The sequence below is a fragment of the Sapajus apella genome, unplaced genomic scaffold (assembly GCF_009761245.1).
Source record: "Sapajus apella isolate SASKATOON/1434 unplaced genomic scaffold, GSC_monkey_1.0 scaffold127, whole genome shotgun sequence".
Lineage (NCBI taxonomy): Eukaryota > Metazoa > Chordata > Mammalia > Primates > Cebidae > Sapajus > Sapajus apella.
The window spans coordinates 1,608,975-1,626,821 of NW_022437067.1; the positions used below are offsets into that span (position 1 = coordinate 1,608,975).

Below are 17,847 nucleotides of genomic sequence, written 5' to 3' on the forward strand. Positions count from 1 at the left end.
TTGGTTCTCGTCCTGGTCTGGCTGTTCTCCCATGAACTGCTTCTGTTCTGTGACTGCTCCGGGCATTCCTCCTAGTACAAACTACTATACGGTTGTATGGAAGGATTCTATAAATCAGCACTAAATGTGTCGGTACAGCTCCGACTACGATACCTGTATGATTAAATAGAAAGATTATATGGAACTAAGTAGATATAAGTATTAAGTATGATTACATAAACTAGATATATGTAAGCAGTAAGTTACACTTCAGGCACTAATTGTTCCGACTATAAACTAATACGTGATTATCTATAAAGAATTATATAAAGGAAATAGCTCACTAATAACACTGTCAACTAAGATATTCTTCAGGCACTAATTGTGCCTGGGGTCTGGACAGTTCTCCTTCCTAGGTGCCCATGGCGGTGTCACCCACACTCCTGTACTCCTGGCGGCAATGTGACATGGAGCAGCCATTGTGGAAACATGAGGGCAGTTCCCTGAGAAATTAAAACTGCAGTTTCCCTGTGATCCAGCCCTTCCACCCTGGGTACAGATCCCAAAGAACTGAAAACATGGATCTGAGCATGTATTTGCACACCCAGGTTCACAGCCGCAGCGTTCACAAGTGCTCCACTGTGGATCCCAGGCAAAAGTTCATCAACAGGTGCGGGAATCAGGCAAATGCGGCCGATAGGTCCAGGGGAAAGTGCTCAGCCTTGAGTAGATTCGGACACAGCTGTACCATCGACGAATGTCGAGGAATTTATGCCACGTGACGTAAGCCATTCATAAAAGGCAAGTGCCAGCATGACACCACGTCTATGAGGGGCCTGCAGCCGTCAAGGTTACAGAGAGGAGGTGGAGCGGAGCGTGCAGGGGCTGGGAGGCTGTTAGCGCTTCACAGGTGCGGGGCTCCAGTCTAGGATCATCAAAAAAACTCAGGAGCTAAATGCTGGTGCTGGCCGCAGCAGTGTGAATGTACCTAAGGCCACTGAACTGACTCTAAAAATGCTCCACATGGCAAATTTTATGTTATGTATATCTTACCACAATTACAAAATAATTTTTAGGCCAGGTGCAGTGGCTCATGCTTGTAATCCCAGCACTTTGGGAGGTCGAGGCAGGTGGATCGCTTGAAGTCAGGAGTTCAAGATCAGCCTGGCCAACATGGTGAAACCATCTCTACTAAAAATACAAAAATTAGCCAGGCGGAACACATCTGTAGCTCCAGGTAATCCGGGGGCCTGAGGTGGGAGGATCATTTGAGCCTGAGTGGTAGAGATTGCAGTTAGCTGAGATTGCACCACTGCACTACAGCCTGGGTGACAGAGCCAGATCCTGCCTCAAAAAGAAAAAAAAAGAAAGGGAAGAGAAAGAAAGAAACTAAAAGAAAGAAAGAAAGAAAGAAAGAAAGAAAGAAAGAAAGAAAGAAAGAGAAAGAAAGAAGGCGTCGATCAAATCCCTGTATATAGGGTGGGACTTGGGGAAACCCAGCTGCCTTTCCCCAGGGGTCCTCTGCACCTGCCCACCTAGTTGGAGTCCCCGAGGTTCTCATGGGGACATCTCGGGCCTTGCAGGAGGGGGATGGGCAGGATGGCAGGGCCAGGGGCCATGTGGGATGGAGCTGGAGCGCTTGGGCATCCTCTCAGCCACAGTGGGGTTGTGATTCCTGTCACTCAGAAGCAAGGTGAGCCGGCTCAGAGTGGCTGACAACCGACTGTCTGGTTGGCAAAGGCGGTTACCAGGGTCTATTTTACAGATGAGGAAACCGAGGGTGAGACAGGGCGGTGACTTTCCCGTGGTGATCAGCTGGGTGGTGCCAGAGCCAGCGTCTGACCAAGCCCCAGTCTGTTTCAGGTCCTGTGATCTCCCCACGTCCTCACAGTGACCCATCTGTGCCTACACACGTGCACTTCTGTCCTGGGCACAGCCCCCCCAACCTCTGCAGGGCCCAGGGCTAGAATCAAGATGTAGACATAAGAAGAGGCAGGAAGGTGTGTACAATCATCAACACAGATGCTGGTTGGGTGCGGTGGCTCACGCCTGTAACCCCAGCACTTCAGGAGGCCATGGCATGGGATCACCTGAGGTCAAGAGTTCAAGACCAGCCTGGCCAACATGATGAAACCCTGTCTCTACTAAAAATACAAAAAATTAGCCAGGCATGGTGGCAGATGCCTATAGTCCCAGCTACCTGGGAGGCTGAGGCTTGAGAATCGCTTGAACCAAGGAGGTGGAGGTTGCAGTGAGCCGAGATCACAACACTGTAATCCAGCCTGGGTTACAGAGCAAGAATCTGTCTCAAAAAAAAAAAAAAAAAAAAGAAAACAGGCTGGGCACAGTGACTGACGCCTGTAATCCCAGCACTTTGGGAGACCAAGGCGGGCAGATCACCTGAGGTTGGGAGTTCGAGACCAGCCTGACCAACATGGTGAAATCCAGTCTCTGCTAAAAATACAAAAATAGCCGGGCTGGTGGCACATGCCTGTCATCCCAGCTGAGGCACGAGAATGGCTTGAACCTGGGAGGCAGAAGTTGCAGTGAGCTGAGATCGCACCATTGCACTCCAACCTGGGCAACAAGAGCAACGCTCCCTCTCAAAACAAAACAAAAAAACAAAACAAAACAAAACAGAAAAAGAAAACAGAGGCAACAGAAGCAGAACCTCAGATGTCAAGATGTGGGTGTCAGCAGAGAGATGACTTAAAAATAACTCATCAACATGTTACTAAAAACAGGAAATGCTGTCTAAAGGGCCGTCTACAACTCCTGTATCAGAGGAGAGGCTCCTGCTCCAGGCCTGCCATACGGCGTTTGCCCTTTCAGGCAGGGACGCCACCGCCTGGGTCTTTGGTTCTCGTCCTGGTCTGGCTGTTCTCCCATGAACTGCGTCTGTTCTGTGACTGCTCCGGGCATTCCTCCTAGTACAAACTACTATACGGTTGTATGGAAGGATTCTATAAATCAGCACTAAATGTGTCGGTACAGCTCCGACTACGATACCTGTGTGATTATATAGAACTAAGTAGCTATAAGTATTAAGTATGATTATATAAACTAGATATATGTAAGCAATAAGTTATACTTTAAGCACTAATTCTATAAACGAATAGATGATTACATACGAAGGATGATATAAAGGAAACAGCTGAGTAATAACACTATAAACTAAGATATTCTTCAGGCACTAATTGTGCCTGGGGTCTGGACAGTTCTCCTTCCTTGGTGCCCATGGGGGGTGTCACCCACAGACCTGGAATACGCCGGTGCCTTGATTTCTCCAGAAATGTGAGAAGTCTTTAGAAGCCACCTAGTCTATGGTAGTTTTTTTTTTTAATAGCAACCTTAATAGACTAAGACACCCTCCCACCTTCAACAGCTGCTGAGTGGACAAGCTTAAATGAGATGACTGTTTTCACGTATGAGGCACCAGGCAGCCCAGGGGTGCCGGCGAAATCTCAGGGCGAATCCCTTTGGCTTCTCATAGGCGCAGCACCTCCTGTGTATGAGGCAATCCTCCACGAGCGTCGCGTGGCCCCCACCTCTCACAGGGCGTGCCAGGAATGCAGGCCCTGAGCACCCCCCCCATTTCGCAGGGCGGTTTTCCCTGAGTGCCCCAGGGACAAAGAGCAGCTTGCTCATTGCTTGCTGCAAACAGCCGAGTCCCCCCCGCAGGGCTCCTCCGTGGCCATGCAAACCCACTGACTGCGCAGTGCCCGCCCAGCCCCACCCACGTGGTACCTGTGGAACCTGGGGGCAAAGAGAGAAGACCAAACACACAGGTGAGCACCTGCCTGCCGTGCCATGAATGACAAAGTCCTTTGTCTCTGACCCTGGAGTTTCATATCTTCTGTCAGCTCCCTGACGCAGTAACAGGCCAGCTCTTCCCTTGTAAGAAAGCTAAAACCCAGTCCCAGAGCTGACACCACCCCCCGAGAGGGAAGCACTCTTTCCTGCCCCTCAGACAGCCTCCTTGGGCACATGACATGCTCTGGCCAGCGGCATGCGAGTGGAAGTGACACATCCCAGCTCTGGGTGGCCCCTGGGAGAGCGTGGCGTGGTTTACCCATCTCCCCTCACGTCCTCCCTGTCAGGAGAATGCCATGTTCCAGACAGCCAAAGCTCGCTCAGCCTGGACCCCAGAATGAAGGAGGCATCAGGAGCTGAGCCAGCCTGTGGCCAACGAGAAACATGAGTGGGAGGTGAAACTTGGTTGCTGTGACTGACAGAGGCTTGCGGGAGAGCTGACCACCACGTCACCGATGACAGAACGCCGACGGGTGTAGGAGCTGTCTCCTGAGGATGTCTGCACTGAATTGTGTTACACCTGAGAAGAAACCTGTCTATTTACTTTAAATTGTGTGGGCCGGATACGTACAGTACGTGGAGCTAGGATGCCACCCCAAAATAGGCTGTTTTGGCATATTCACTATTCGGAGTTCGAGGAGGTTAAAGAAATAACAGGTGCGAAAAGATCGTTCTGATTTCTTTTCTGTTTCTTAAAAGCAGAAGATGGAAATTCCCATGGGAAAGATGCTCTCCCTACACTAGAAAGCTCTGATGCTCAAGGATGAGAAGCTGAGACCAGCGAGCGCTGTGCGGCCCCTGATTAAACGACTCACCTTTCCAGCCTGCCCATGTCATCTAGCAGCTTCCTCAAACCTCACTGCTCTCTGTCCAGTTCAGTACCTCAGTGACTGAGTCTGCTTCTCTGGGTCTTCATTTCCTCCTGAGGGCTCCCGAGCCACACCCGACTTGAATCAAATACACTGGCATGATGACCTGTCTTATCTGGATTTAACTCTTGGGCCCAGCCAGGACCCCAAAAGGATGGAGGTGGAGTTTTTCAGCTCCTACATATGCAAACACATACACGGCTTCCCAGCGTCCTGACCCCTCTGCTCTGCAGCACTGGTGCCCGGAGGCTGCAAGCTTCTTCCCACTCTCCTCTGCCCGGCTTCCTGGGAGGCTCCTGCAACCGACGGCATTGGTGGGAGATGCCAAGAGAGCTGATCTCACATTCTTGTTTCTGGAGATGTCTCTGAAAACGGCTGAATCCCATCGGGGATCCCAGCTTCCCAGGAGGTGGCAGCCCCTCCTGCATAGCCCGAGACAGCAGGGGGCTCTTCCTGAACACCTGGGGAAGGTAGAGGAGTCCCCTCCTGCTCAGCCCCAGACGGCAGAGGGGCCCCTTCCTGCACGGCACGGTCGAGGAGCAGCTCAGGTCTCCGGGGGCTGCACTCCTGGGCTCTGGAGCTGCCACGGGTCCTCACTCCTCGTGCCTCCGCTTCCTTGTTTTGCTTTCTGCCCTTTCTGACATAGTAACACTTCTGTCTGGACCCTCACCACTCCAGCAACCTCTCCCAGGGTGAGGGCACAGGTGGAGGCAGCAGCACCCCTCCTGGGCCCCCGTTTATTTGGGGTCCTGTGGAATACAGTGTGGGGTCTCCCCCTTCCTTCTCCAGCCCGTCCAGGCACCCGGAGCTGTCCTGGAGCCTGGGGAGTGAGGCCTAGTGCCAGATCAGACTCTGCCAGGCTGGGCCCACCCAGGTGGGAGCCCAGGCTGGGTGAAGCTGTGACTCGGCCCTCGCCCCGCCTCGGCGATAAAAGCTATCACAGGGCTGCAGTGGGAGGAGCAGGACGCCTGTGCCGGGTGCTGGACCGCGGCGCCCTTCTGGGAGCTGTGCTTATCTCTCTGGGTCCATTTTGCCCTAGTTTGGGGGTGAAAGCTGATATGCAAGCCACATGAAACGAACAGCATTTTATGATTAAAGACAACTCGTGCATGTATAATTGAGATACCGCTGCATTTGCGGGGACTTTGAAGCCAAAATCAGACCACATGGAAAGGCTAAGCCCTCGAACCCCCACTGCTGGGATCCCCGCCCCGCAGTCACCCACGCTCGCCCCTTCCCCTCAACCCTGAATCCAGCTCAGTCACACGCGAGCCTGCAGGGAGACCCCCACCGCTCCCGGGACCACCCCTGGTCCCGCCCCCCCCCCCCCCCCCCCCCCCCCAAGCCTGCTGCCCGCCCCCCGCCCCCCCCCCGATCACCCCTCCCCCCGCTGCCCGCCCTCCCTCCCCCCCCGCGCCCCTCCCCCGCGCGCCCCTCCCCCCCTGCGCCCCTCCCCCGCGCACCCCTCCGCCGCCTTCCGCCCAGCTCTGCTCCCCGCCGAGGGCGGGCCAGGCTCGCATATGGAATGAGGTGGGCGTTTCCTTCCAACTCTGGGCCCCAAAGGGGAGGCGGGGCTGGGGGCGGGACCGGGATGCAGACGCGGGACAGCCCGGCCGGGAGTGAGGAGGCGGGAGGGATGCGAGCGGGCGGCGGCGGGATTTGGCGCTGCGATCTGCGGGCTTGGCCTGGAGCGGGCGGGAAGACCAGGCGGGACTAGGGGCGAATCCCACGGGCGGAGCGGGGCTTGGGTTGCGGGCCAGGGTTGGGACCCGGCGAGCTGCGGCCATCTTGGGGGCGGGGCCTGGGGCGGAGACTAGCACCTCCCCAAAGGGCGGGGCCTCTGCGGCAGCAAGAGGCGGGGCCAGGTCATCTCAGGGAGGGGGTGGGGGGTAGGGGGGCGGGGCAGGTCATCTCGGGGCGGGGCCAGGTCATCTTGGGGCGGGGCCTGGAGCTGGATCTGGGAACCAGGAGCTGGGAACCATGAAACGGGGTGGGTCGCGGGTGCCCTGAGCACTGTGGACCTTGCCCGCGTGGGCACATGTGTCCTGAAGCATGTGGTGACCGGGGAGGTGAGGCTGGGTGGACGCAGGACATGGTCGCCCTGGCAGCGAGGGGGTGGTGGGGCCACGTGTGGGTAACCCCCCATGTAGGCACCAAGGAATGAGAGCTAAGCAGAGCCCTGGCACAGTTAGGGCTTGAGGAATATCTCACTTTATAGTGTTACTACTCGGGTATTTCCTTTTATATAATCCTTTACATAATCATATGTTAGTTTACAGAAATAGGGCTTGAAGTCTCCCTTTATATAATCCTCTATACATAATCATTAATAGTTGATAGTATGAGTGCCTGAAGAATACTTCCCTACATATTTACCTATAATTATATCTTAGTTCATAATCGGCGTAATGCCTAGAGTGGACACAGTACAGAGCATGAATTAAAGAATAAGTAGCTTATAATTGGAGGAACGCCTAGATCAGACACCGTGCAGAGCATGATTTAAGGGAAAACAGTTATACCAGGACAAGAATCCATGGCCCAGGCGGCAGCGTTCAGTATCGTAAAGATACCCGCTGTATGGCAGGCTGGGGGCGAGAGCCACTCCTCCTGATAAAGGAGTTGTGGGACCTTGCTCCAGTTCTTGTGGAAGGTGCCCTCGGACCGGCAATCCACCTTGGTGACTGTGAACTTTATCAGCTCCTGCTACTGTGCTGCTTGAAAAGCATCTTCCCATAGAACCCATTGGAAGCTGCCAGGAGGTGGCGGTAACCCTGACAGCTCTGTCACTGCTGTGTGACTTAAAGCATCCCCCATAAATCTTAGAAGTAGTTTTCCCATAGATAGAAGTATTGCACACTGCACCCTCTTCACTGCGCACGGCCCACCTTCAAGCCTCGGTGACCTAATGGGGGTGGACCCCTTACTGCACACGGCTCTTGCCTTCACTGGAACGGGCCCCTTGCTGCGCGCTGTCCATCTCCTGGCCTAGGTGCCTAATGGGGACGGACCCCATGTTTTATTGCTCACGACCCTATCACTGTCCTTAAAGATGACTTCACTCACTGCCCTGCCCCCTAACCTATACACAATAAATACTCACGCTTCTGGAGTGAGTGTTCGGGGCCTCGCCTGACTCCACTCATAGGTGGCGTGGCCCCTCGAGCCCAGCTGCATTTTCCTTGTACTTCTGTGTCCTGTCTCTTTATTTCTCGGATCCTGCGCCTCAGCACAGCATAAGGCTCACCCCACGACCCTGTGGGGTCCTCAGCCCTACAGCCGCGGGGCCGGGTGGGGCCAGGGTCGGCAGGGTGCGCCCCTGACCTGGCAGCCCTGCAGGCCGTGGCGCTGTGGAGCCTGTGGCGGGAGCACGTGTGCGGGTGGCCGGGCTGTGGCACTTCAGGTGCGGGTTGTGCCACTGGATCGCCTGGGACCTCAGTGGCCTCGTGGGGTTCCTGGAGCAGCACGGTGTGCCTGGTGGGCTTGGGGCCAGAGGCCCTGGGTCTGCAGGAGTTCCTGAAGGGCAGCTACTTTGCGGGAGGTGCGTCCTGTTTCAGCCGCAGCGGCGTGGAAACTCTTCTCTGAACTCAGGGTGTTCAGGTCCTTCTTGCCAAGCTCTGGCCCTTCTGTCTCCTGGAGCGGCCGTGATATGCCCACAGGTCAGCGTCCCTCCTCTCTTCCTGCCTCCCTGCCGCCGAGCTGGTGGCCCGGTGGTGCCCTGCAAAGACCTGGGCCCAGCAGCAGAGTCTGGGCGAGCTCTGCCCCGCCGGTTCCCCCTCTAGGACTCAGCCCTCCTCTGAGGAGGGGGGACACCCAGCCCTGTTTTGCCCCTCCCGGCCCTGGGGGGGTGGGCTGGGCACGGAGGTGGGCAGAGGAACAGTGGGTGAGATGGAGGAGGGCGATCCTTGGTGGTGGTGGTTGGGGGCTGGTTCCGGGCCTGGGCACACACCTGTGCCTTCCGATTCCCAGAGCTCTACCTGGATGAGAGCAAGCAGCTTTATAAGGAGCTGGGCTTCAAGCGGTGAGTGAGGGCGGGCACCCAAGGGGCAGTGTGGGGTGGAGGGCCCAGGGGTGCCCACCACTCCCTGACACCTCCTGTCCCTGCTGCCCTTTGTGGTGCTGAGCCTTCCGGGGCAGGGCAGCTCTGGTGGCACTGCCGACCAGCCCTTCTGCCAGGCCTTCACTGTGGTGTAGCGAGCCCCCATACAGGTCTTGTTCTCGGTGTCCAGACCACCTGGGGCGGGGTGGAGCCTGGTGCCCCATCAGGGGCCATGCCAGCTTTCTGGTGTCTGTGCCACGGGCCGCCTCCCCTGCTTGGCAGCTGCCAGCTGAGCCAGATCCCTGGGCCCACCCAGCCTGGGGCCCTATCCGTGCTCCCTGAACCCTCTGTGGACCCTTGGCCAGCAGCCACTGGGGGGGGTCCAACCTGCCAGTGGGCTGGGCTGCTGCTGATCCGGCAGCCTGTGCCATCTGTGAGCCCTGGTGAGGCGGGTGGGTAGGGTGGGGTGGGTGGGACTTAGGAGCTGGTCTCATGGCTGCTGGAGCAGGCCCCGGACCCAGGCTTCTCCGGAATCTGGCCGAGCGTGCTGGTGTCTTCGCAGGTACAGCAGCCTGAGCATCCTCCCTGCGGCCCTGGGGAAGCCCGTGCGCGATGTGGCTGCCCAGGTTTGTGCCGGCCAAGGCTGTGCCGGACGGTGGTGGTGGGAGCTCCCAGGGGCCTTCCCTCTAGGTCTGACCCAGGCTCTGCCCTCTCCTGGCAGGCCAAAGCTATCGGCATCCAGGGGAACCTGTCTGGGACCTGCTGCAGAGTGGAGGGCTGCTGGTGGTCTGTAAAGGTAGGTTAAGGGAGGGCCCAGTAGCTGCCTCAGGGAGGCTTGCTGCACTTGGTGGCCCAGCCCAGGCCCTCTCTCTGCCTTGTCAGCCTCATCACACCCCCTCCTCTGCAGCGGGCCAGTTCCGCATGTCTGCTGGGCTGGGCGGGGCTGCGGCAGAACAGCTCACTCATCTGGGTAGGCGGGTGGGGGGCATGGCTGGCCAGGGCTGCCCCGCTTTCCCTCCTCCGAGTGGATGGGTGCAAAATGCAGGCTGCCTCCAGGGCGCCCTGATGGCCTGCCCGCCACTGCGGGTGGTGACACAGGCAGCCTCTGGGTGCCCTGACTGCCCGCCACTGCGGGTGGTGACACAGAAGTGCTGCTGCCTTTCGTCCGGAAGTCTGCAGGCGACTACGTTCCCCGGGAGCGTATCTTGCAGGTCCTGGGCATGTCTGCAGAGGTGTGTGCCAGCGGCCACCTAAGGTGAGCTGGGCCTTGGGGGCACTGCCTGCCAACCCACGCCACGCCCCCAGGTCCCCTGGGAGGAGCTCTTGGCCTGGCTGGGAGCTGAGCCACAGCCTCTCGGGTGTCATGCCAGTTGTGCCCTGGGATGTGGATGCCACTGTGACCCCACTTGCAGAGGGGGCAGGCTGAGAGGGGCAGAAGGGGAGTATGGCTGGATGGACAGACACTGTGGGGCTGTCCTCAGAGGTGGGGGCTGCACACAGGCAGGGGCCAAGGGGCCTGTCCTCTCCGCCTTTGGGGGTTGGGATTGTCTGAGGGACCTGTCCTCTCTGCCTCGATAGGGCTGGGATTGTCTGAGGGACCTTGTCAGGCATTGCTGTGGTCCTGGTGACCGACCTCCTATGTCCTGAATGGAGGGGAGTGACCGACAGGTTGGGCTGCCTCGTGTCCCTCCTGTCCCTGTCCCCGCAGTGTGACAAAGGGTTGTGAGGGGGGTGAAGGCCCTGGCCTCCAGGATCTGGGAGGTGTCTGCTGCCCTGGGTGAGCAGGCAGTCAGCCTGGAAGAGCTGTTCTGGCGCCGCTGGGCCGGGCTGCTGAACTTCTCCTCTGCGGACAGCAACGAGCCTTAGACCTACAGTTCCTGGGCGAGCTCCGAGCCCTGCAGCCCCCGTGGCCCCCACCTCGCTCGCAGGGCAGCTGTGAGTGCCAGGGGTCACCGTCCTGCTTTGCGAGTGTCTCTGGAGACCTTGGGCCTTCAGCTTGTGCGCCACTAGGGAGGGGATGGTGACCTCACTGCCCTGTCACTCCCTTCAAAGGCGACAGACCCCAGCCCATGTTGGGAGAGGAGCGTGGGGTCAGGGTGAGGCTCCAGCAGGGCGGGGTCAGTGCCCGTGTGGTGGGAGTCACTCAGGAGAGTGGGTTTTCAGGGCAGAGATGGGCTTGATTCCACCTGGTGGGGCCACAGATCCTGGGGACCCTCAGGTGATGGGCCAGCCCGCTGTAAGGCCCTTTCCTGATGTCAGAATCACTGCACCCGCTGGGGATGGCCTGGGAGGCCTGTGGGGCAGCAGCCCGGGAGGGTCTTGGTCCAGTTAGGTATGTCCAGCTTCCTGGCCACCTTTCCTTGGGGGTCCCAACAGGTCCAGAGCAGAGCCCCTCACCTCCCAGGTCAGACTCCCTGCTCAGGGCCCTCCCCTCCCATGGAGGCTGATGACAACCGCAGCGCTCCCGGCACCCCAGTCCAGACCTGGGGACCACTGTGGCCTCCTGCTGGCCTCCCGGCTCCCTTCCTGCCCCCAGCCCCACCCTCGAAGGGGCCATTTAAAAAAACGCATAGCAGGGACCACACCCCTCTGTGTTCAGCCCGTCCTCTGGCTTTCAGTTACACAGCTAAAATTCCCGGCTCCAGAGGCAGCTCCGTAGGTTCCCCCGGTGTCCCAGCGGGGCTCCCCGCATCTGAACATGTGGTTCCTGGGGGCAGGCACTTGGGGGCACCCTGGTCACTGCTGACCCTGGACTGGACCCTGGGAAATCTGGCTGGAACCGGCTCCCTCACCCTCAGCTCCCAGCTGTCACTCTCCCCCTACCCCCAGGCAGCCGTCCTGCCCGAGGCCACTGCCACCTGTCTGCCCACCCTACCCGTCCCAGACCAGCAAGGCGTCTGATTTCTTTGAAGCATTTACTTAGCTCAAGTCTGAAGCTGTGGACACTGGGAGACAGTGCGCTTTGGAGGGTGGGCAGGACACAGTGGACCGTCACTGTGGGGCTGTGGTGGGGCGCTGAGCCCCGAGAGTGTCTGTGGAGGGGGCTCGGGGCCGGCACTGCACCGGACACTGCTCATCCCTGGGTGTCAGGCAGGTGGCTTTGCTGGAGGCCAGGCGCAGATGCCTGGCAGGCAGGCTTGGCACGGCCAGCTGGGCGGGGCATACGCTGGGTCCCCGCTGGCTGCACCTTCTCCACACAGAGGCCTCCCAGCGGCGGTGGGCGTGGGCTGCGCAGCGCGGCTGGGCCTTGGCTACCACACGCGGCATCGCTCCTTGGGGTGCATGGGGGTGCCCTGGGCGCAGTGGAACGTGTCTGCGAAGGCGGCCAGGTTCTGCAGCGAGCCCAGCACCCTGTGGGTGTGCGGGTGGGCCGGGGTGACTGATCAGGAGCTGCAGCGAGCCCAGCACCCTGTGGGTGTGCGGGTGGGCCGGGGTGACTGACCAGGAGCTGCGCATTCTTGCACAAGCACGGCCATCTTTAGTTCCCCTTAACTAGAAACCAGCCCAACGTCAGCCTGATGGCCAATGTCAGCATGACCAGAAACATGCCAGCCGTGAGATAAACTCCCTCCGACCAGAAACATGCCAACCCTGCAATAAAGCTTTCCTCACACAGCAACGTTCTGAGCCTGTGATAAGCTCTCCCTCCCTAACCCATTCTCTTACTTGGTCTGTAAGAGAATGCTCCTGAGTCAGCGAGAAGGCCCACTCAGGTTCCTTCCCAAAGTAAACCTGTTTTTGACTGTGGAGCCGCTTTTTGTGCTGATTTTTTCTTTAACTCTTACAGGTCACTGGGGTGGGGGCGAGGGGGTCATGGGTGGCAAGGGGGGTGTGGGCATGGGAGCACTTGCCTGTATTTCAGGGGACTGTGGACGTCCGTCTTGATGGACTGGATGGCATACTCGGGCCGGTAGGACCCGCACCATACCTGTGGGCGTGTGCGGGGCGTGGTTATAGACCATGGGGTGGGGTGGGCGGGAGGGGTGGGGAAGGGTATCCACCATCCCCAGGCTGCCCCTTCTAGGGTGGGGTGGGGGGAGCCAGTGGGTGTCCCCCTCCTCCCGTCAGCACTGGACTCCTCTCCCGCTCCCGCCCCTGCCCCTCATGCTTTTCCCCCAAGGGGCCTTCCACGCTGGGCTCTCGTCCCCAGAGCGGGTCCTCCAGAGATGAGCAGGGAATCGTGGGGACGGTGGGACCAGAACTGCGGCTGCCACCTGGGCGTAGTTGATGAAGAAGAGCTGCTCGTGGGTGAGAGCTAGGCCGGGCAGCTGCTGGTCCTTGCCGCCCTCTGCCATCCACTTGAGGTAGGCCTGCAGGCACCGGACGGGAGCTGGGCTCGGGCCTGCCAGCCTGGACTCCAGAGCCCTCAGGTGTTGGGGCAGAGCAGAGGTCTGGCTCCAGGACCTACCCCTGTGGGGGTACCGCTCCTGCAGGGACCCTGTGCAGGGCCCCTTCGCAGACCCCATGGGTGAGCGCCCACCACCTCAGTCACTCAGGGAACCCTGAGCTGGGCTCTGGGGGGATCCCTGGCCAGGCAGCCCACTGCACAGCACCCGTCCTGAGCAAGCCCTGGCGCCCCATCCCCTGCCGGGGTCCCAAGCGAGCATCCCATCCCCTGCTGGGGTCCCAGCGAGTGCCCCATCCTCTCCTGGGGTCCCCAGCGAGGCCAAGCGCCCCATCCCCTGCGGGGCCCTGAGTGAGCGCCCCATCCTCTCCTGGGGTCCCCAGTGAGCCCCAGCGCTCCATCCCCTGCGGGGCCCCATCCCCTCCGGGCCTCACCTGGTAGGCTTGCCGCACCCCTCCATTGTCCGCAATGTTTTCCCCAAGGGTGTTGAATCCGTTCACCTGCGCATAGGAGCCAGGATTGGGGGCAGCTGCAGCCCTGACTCCCCTCTCCCGCGTGACAGGGCTGGGGCTCGGGTCCCCTCAGCCTCGGTGCTGGTGGCAGTGCTCACGTTCTGCTCCTCCGCGAGGTCCCAGGAGTAGTTGCCGTACTGGTAGATCATGCACTCCGACTGCTCCCGGAAGTGCTGGCTGGAGAAGTTACTCCACCAGTCCATCATGTTGCCGTTCTTGTCGAAGTTTCGGCCTGGGCAGGGGCAGAGGAGGGCTGCCCACACAGTCCTGGCCGCGCTGCGCCTGGTGTCTCCTGCCCCCACTGCAGGCAGTCCCACCACAGAGAGCCCACTGTCCTGAGCAGGCTGAGCCTGAAGAGTGTCTCGGGCTCCAAGGGGCAGCAGCTGTCTGGGGCTACACAGCCCCCCAAAGAGGGAGGCCTTTAGTGGCCTCCCATGCCACCCCCTGAGGCCAGGGCCCAGCACCTGGGTCCTGAGGTCTCGAAGGCTCCGCGGTTTAAGGGCTCCTTCTGTGATGCCCAAACTCTAAGCCCCAGGTGAGGGGAGCACGTGGTCCCTGGGGACATGGGGCTGCCCATGGAAGGTCCTGATGGCTGAGCCACAGGGGAAAACCAGCCGGGGCCCCTGTCGCAGGAAGGGTGGTCCCCCCTGAGTGGCAGAAGTCGGCATGGCCATGGCAGGGCTGGACACCCCCGGAGTGGAGGATGCCGGGTCTGGAGAGGCCCCCAGGCCGGGATCCGGCCTTCAGTGCTGTGCTGGACAGTGCTGTTGTCCCCACGTCACAGGCCGAGGGAGGGAAGTGCCCAGTGCCAGGTGGAGTCAGGGTCACGAGCTGGAGTCCCTGGGTCTCTTCCTCTATGGTGGGAGTCGACGCCCCCATGTAGGACCCCAGCCTAGCAGTCAAGGTCTGCTCTGCCCCCACAGCTCCCTGGGGACCTGGCCTTGTGTCCCCACTGAAGCCACGAAAGGGTTGAATGGGCCCCCCCCCAGACCCCTTTCCGCTCTTCTCCATGGAGGGGGAGGGCGCGTGTGGTCTGAGCGGCCCTCACCCCCCCAGACCCCTTTCCAGCTCTTCTCTGTGGAGAGAGGAGGGCGCGTGTGGTCGGAGAGGCCCTCACCGCTGTCGTCGAAGCCGTGCGTGATCTCGTGACCGATCACCGTTCCGATGCCGCCAAAGTTCAAGGCCTGTGGCTGCTCCTCGCTGAAGAAGGGAGGCTGCAGGATCCCGGCAGGGAATACTGTCCCCAGGGGCGGGACAAAGGACAAGCTGTGAGTGGACGCGTCTCCCGTGTGCCAGGCTCGGGGACGGCGCCGCCAGGGGTTCTGACATTCCATCCCACAGACCGGGAGGTAGCGGTCAAGACCCCTCAATTTACAGATGAGGACACAGAGGTTCAGAGGCTGGGCGGGCTCGTGTCTGGTTGGCCCAGGACCCCCGTTGGGCCTCCTCCCACCTCCTGTGCAGTCCCTCCTGGACCACTCATGGGCACAGCAGCGAATGTTCCCCTGGGGGCAGCAAGGGGTGCCGTGGGAGAGCGGGTGCCTGCTCCCCTTCTGAGAACAGGCTGGGGTGCCCCCAGGAGGAAGGGTTGGCAGGAGTTGGCACGCCGCCCCTTCAGCTCTGGCACCAAAAGGCCCATGCGGGTGGGGAGGGGAGGAACTTACCGATCTGGTTTCGGTTTGGGGAGTAGAACGCATTGACCACGGCAGCCCCGATGATCCAGCTGTGATTGACAAGCCCGTCTCGGGGAGCCGCTTCTCCCGGGACCCTCTGGCCCCTCCCTGCCCCGATGGACCAGAGCCCACCCCAGCCACACTAGAGCAGGGGGCCAGGCCTATCCCAAGATCTGGTTCCTTCCTGGGGTCCCTGAGGAGGGGGAGACTTGGGCCCCAGAAAGCAGACTCCGTCTGAGACGGGCCCCGTGACCGCCCCTCTGAGCTGCCACTGCACCCCAGCCACGCATCCAGTCCCCACGCCCAGCAGGTAGCCCTGCATGCCTTGACGACCACTCCCTGCCCCGCCCTTGCTGCACCAGTGATGGCACTCACAGATTCGGGTCCACCTTTTCCCGAAGCCTCCTGAGGCTCCGCTGGGCGCCCACCTTGAGGTTCTGCAGACCGTTCTCAAAGTACAGGTCCTCTGAGAAGTTCAGCTATGGGAGAGGGCCAGTCACTGCCAGGTGCTTGGGCTGGGCCCTCAGCAGGGCAAGGGGAGAGGTCCTGGGTGGTTGGGGAAGGACCTCAAGCCTTGCCAGGCATCCGCACGTGGGCAGCTGGCTGTGGGTGCAGGTGAACCTTGGCAGTGAGCGTTTACATGACTCTGAGCAAGTCCCTCATCCCCCCAGGCCTCAGTTTCCCCATCTGTACACTGAGGGTAGTGCTGGAGCCACCACCCTAGGGCATGGTGAGGACAGTGGTGTTGATGCCTGGGAGGAGGGCGCAGGGCTTGGCACAGAGCGCCCCCCAGCCAATTTGGGCCCCATGTCCACCATGTGGGGGGTGGTTTGGGACTGGGGTGGCTACAAGGGGACAGGCAGGCAGCAGTGGGGGGGTGGGGCGCACGCTGGAATACTCCTCATCCAGGCGCCTGTTCCTCTCCTCCAGGATGTAGTCAGGGTGGCCGATCTGCTCCCGGATGCTCATGGCCTGAGTGGGGAGGAGGGGCCGGTCAGTGGCTGCCCCACTGCGGGAGGGGTCGGCTGGGGACCTGGTCAGTGGCTGCCCCACTGCGAGAGGGGTCAGCCTGGGGCATCCCAGATGTGCTCTCCCTGTCCTGTGGGTGAGGGGCTGGGGAGGCTCTAGGACTGGGCCCCCACCTTGCAGGCTCTTGGGAGGTTCAATGGGGACAGAACATGGGGGGCTCTGCCCAGCTGACTTAGAACCCAACAGCCCTCCAGGGGTCCGGGTGGGGGCCCCAGAGGGGTCACTTGGCTGCCATCTGTCACTTGGGTCCAGAAGGGCTTCTGGTGGGTCTGACCCTCACTCCCGAGGTCACCGCTACTCCCACTGGCTCCTGGGGAGTCCGGGGGATGTCCCAGGCCTGGTTCCCACTCCCGCCTGCTTTTCCTCAGCTCTGCAGTGGGTGGGTGGTCCTGTCTGTGCCTCCCGGGACGGCCCTCTCCCCGTGGGGGCCGTCGGGCGGGTCTGTTGGGCTGGCTGCCCGTGCCCAGGTCCGGTCGGGGCTGCCCAGCCTCTGGGAGCCGCGCACCTTCTCTCGCGCCTTCTCCTTGGACTCCTCGTCCATCCAGCCCAGCTCATCCAGCGTCTCCACGAACACCGCCCGCACCTTACCAATGAGTTCTCTGACCTGGGAGGCAGGCATGGCCCTCGTGTCCCAGATTCGCCTGGAGCCTTCGAGGGTTTTGGGGAGGTCTAGTCTGACCCCACTGGGGCAAGGCCCAGGGCCGCCCAGCTGTGAGGCCTCTGGGGTGAGGTGTGGGGCGGGCGGGGGATGACCCCCCCTCAAGGGCCTGGGGCAACTTGTACCACCTGTGCTTTTCCCAGCTGGACCTGCAGGGCCCAGGAGTGGGGCCCGATGGCTGCTGGGGTCGGGGGCACGGGGGTGGGAGGGAAGGGCTTCGCTTGGCCTCCCTCTGTCTGGTGAGCTGGAGCAGGCGTGGTTCCCCCAGCTGCCCCTGAGCCTGGGTGGGGAGGCTGCATGTCCCCGTGGAAGGCTGGCCCTTGGTGGGCCATGGATGAGGTGCCCACCATGCTCTTGCTGTCTCCGGGGAAGGCCTCCCTGACGTAGAGGGAGCCCACGGCGCTCTCCATGTTGCTGTTGACGTAGCCCACACACTCACGCCAGCGCGCCTCCTCCACCATCGTGCCGAACAGTGCCTGGGGGCCACCGGTCATCACACAGGCACCTTGTCAGCCTCCCCAGGCCTGGTGGGGTGCCCTGGGCTTACGTGGGGAGCAGACCTACCCATCCTCAGGCTCAGGGTGCCCTGGGGCCTGGGGGGGGACGGATGGTCTCAGCCTCACCTCTGGGTGCCACTGCGGCCGGGGGAGGATGGGGGTGCCATTGTGAGTTGGGGGGCTCCCTAGACGAGAGCTGGGCCATTACCCTGGGGAGTTGGGGGAGTTCCTCCCTGGCCCCTGTCCTGGTTGTCCGGCTGGACTCTGCTCTCCAGGACTCCAGCTCCAGTCCCAAGGCACAGGGCTGGTGCTGACCCCAGAGCCGGACCTGGGACCACGTCTCTCTCAGCCACCAGCTCCTAGGCCCTGCTCCCCCCATTGCTGAAGCAGCTGTGAGAACACCTGCTCATCTGTCCCCAGGGACCCAGGGGCA

The 17,847-nt window shown here is 60.7% G+C and overlaps 2 protein-coding genes across 5 annotated transcripts in view; one reads left to right on the plus strand and one right to left on the minus strand.

Moving 5' to 3' along the window:
- The first annotated feature begins 6,252 nt into the window (after positions 1-6,252).
- On the plus strand, positions 6,253-12,449 carry PRXL2B (peroxiredoxin like 2B). Its single transcript, XM_032262007.1, is given in 12 exon segments — positions 6,253-6,323; positions 6,589-6,730; positions 8,001-8,037; positions 8,040-8,133; positions 8,135-8,202; positions 8,631-8,682; positions 9,263-9,326; positions 9,422-9,452; positions 9,455-9,511; positions 9,847-9,955; positions 10,409-10,635; positions 12,197-12,449. Coding segments are annotated over 11 exon segments (798 nt in total). The 3' UTR covers positions 10,482-10,635; positions 12,197-12,449.
- Positions 11,295-17,847, minus strand: part of MMEL1 (membrane metalloendopeptidase like 1) — a 32,539-nt gene continuing 25,986 nt past the window's right edge. For 2 of the 4 annotated variants that reach the window (XM_032262188.1, XM_032262189.1), the window contains exons 13-23: positions 17,265-17,393; positions 16,765-16,863; positions 16,119-16,202; positions 15,606-15,709; positions 15,222-15,280; positions 14,675-14,794; positions 13,656-13,789; positions 13,480-13,545; positions 12,915-13,010; positions 12,552-12,628; positions 11,295-12,051 (exon numbers count right to left, since the gene is read on the minus strand). In XM_032262188.1, the coding sequence (XP_032118079.1) occupies positions 11,952-12,051; positions 12,552-12,628; positions 12,915-13,010; positions 13,480-13,545; positions 13,656-13,789; positions 14,675-14,794; positions 15,222-15,280; positions 15,606-15,709; positions 16,119-16,202; positions 16,765-16,863; positions 17,265-17,393 (1,068 nt within the window). In that variant the 3' untranslated portion in view covers positions 11,295-11,951. Of the gene's footprint in view, positions 12,052-12,551; positions 12,629-12,914; positions 13,011-13,479; positions 13,546-13,655; positions 13,790-14,674; positions 14,795-15,221; positions 15,281-15,605; positions 15,710-16,118; positions 16,203-16,764; positions 16,864-17,264; positions 17,394-17,847 lie in introns of those variants that run through there. The other 2 variants (XM_032262187.1, XR_004263999.1) reach the window with 2 other exon arrangements.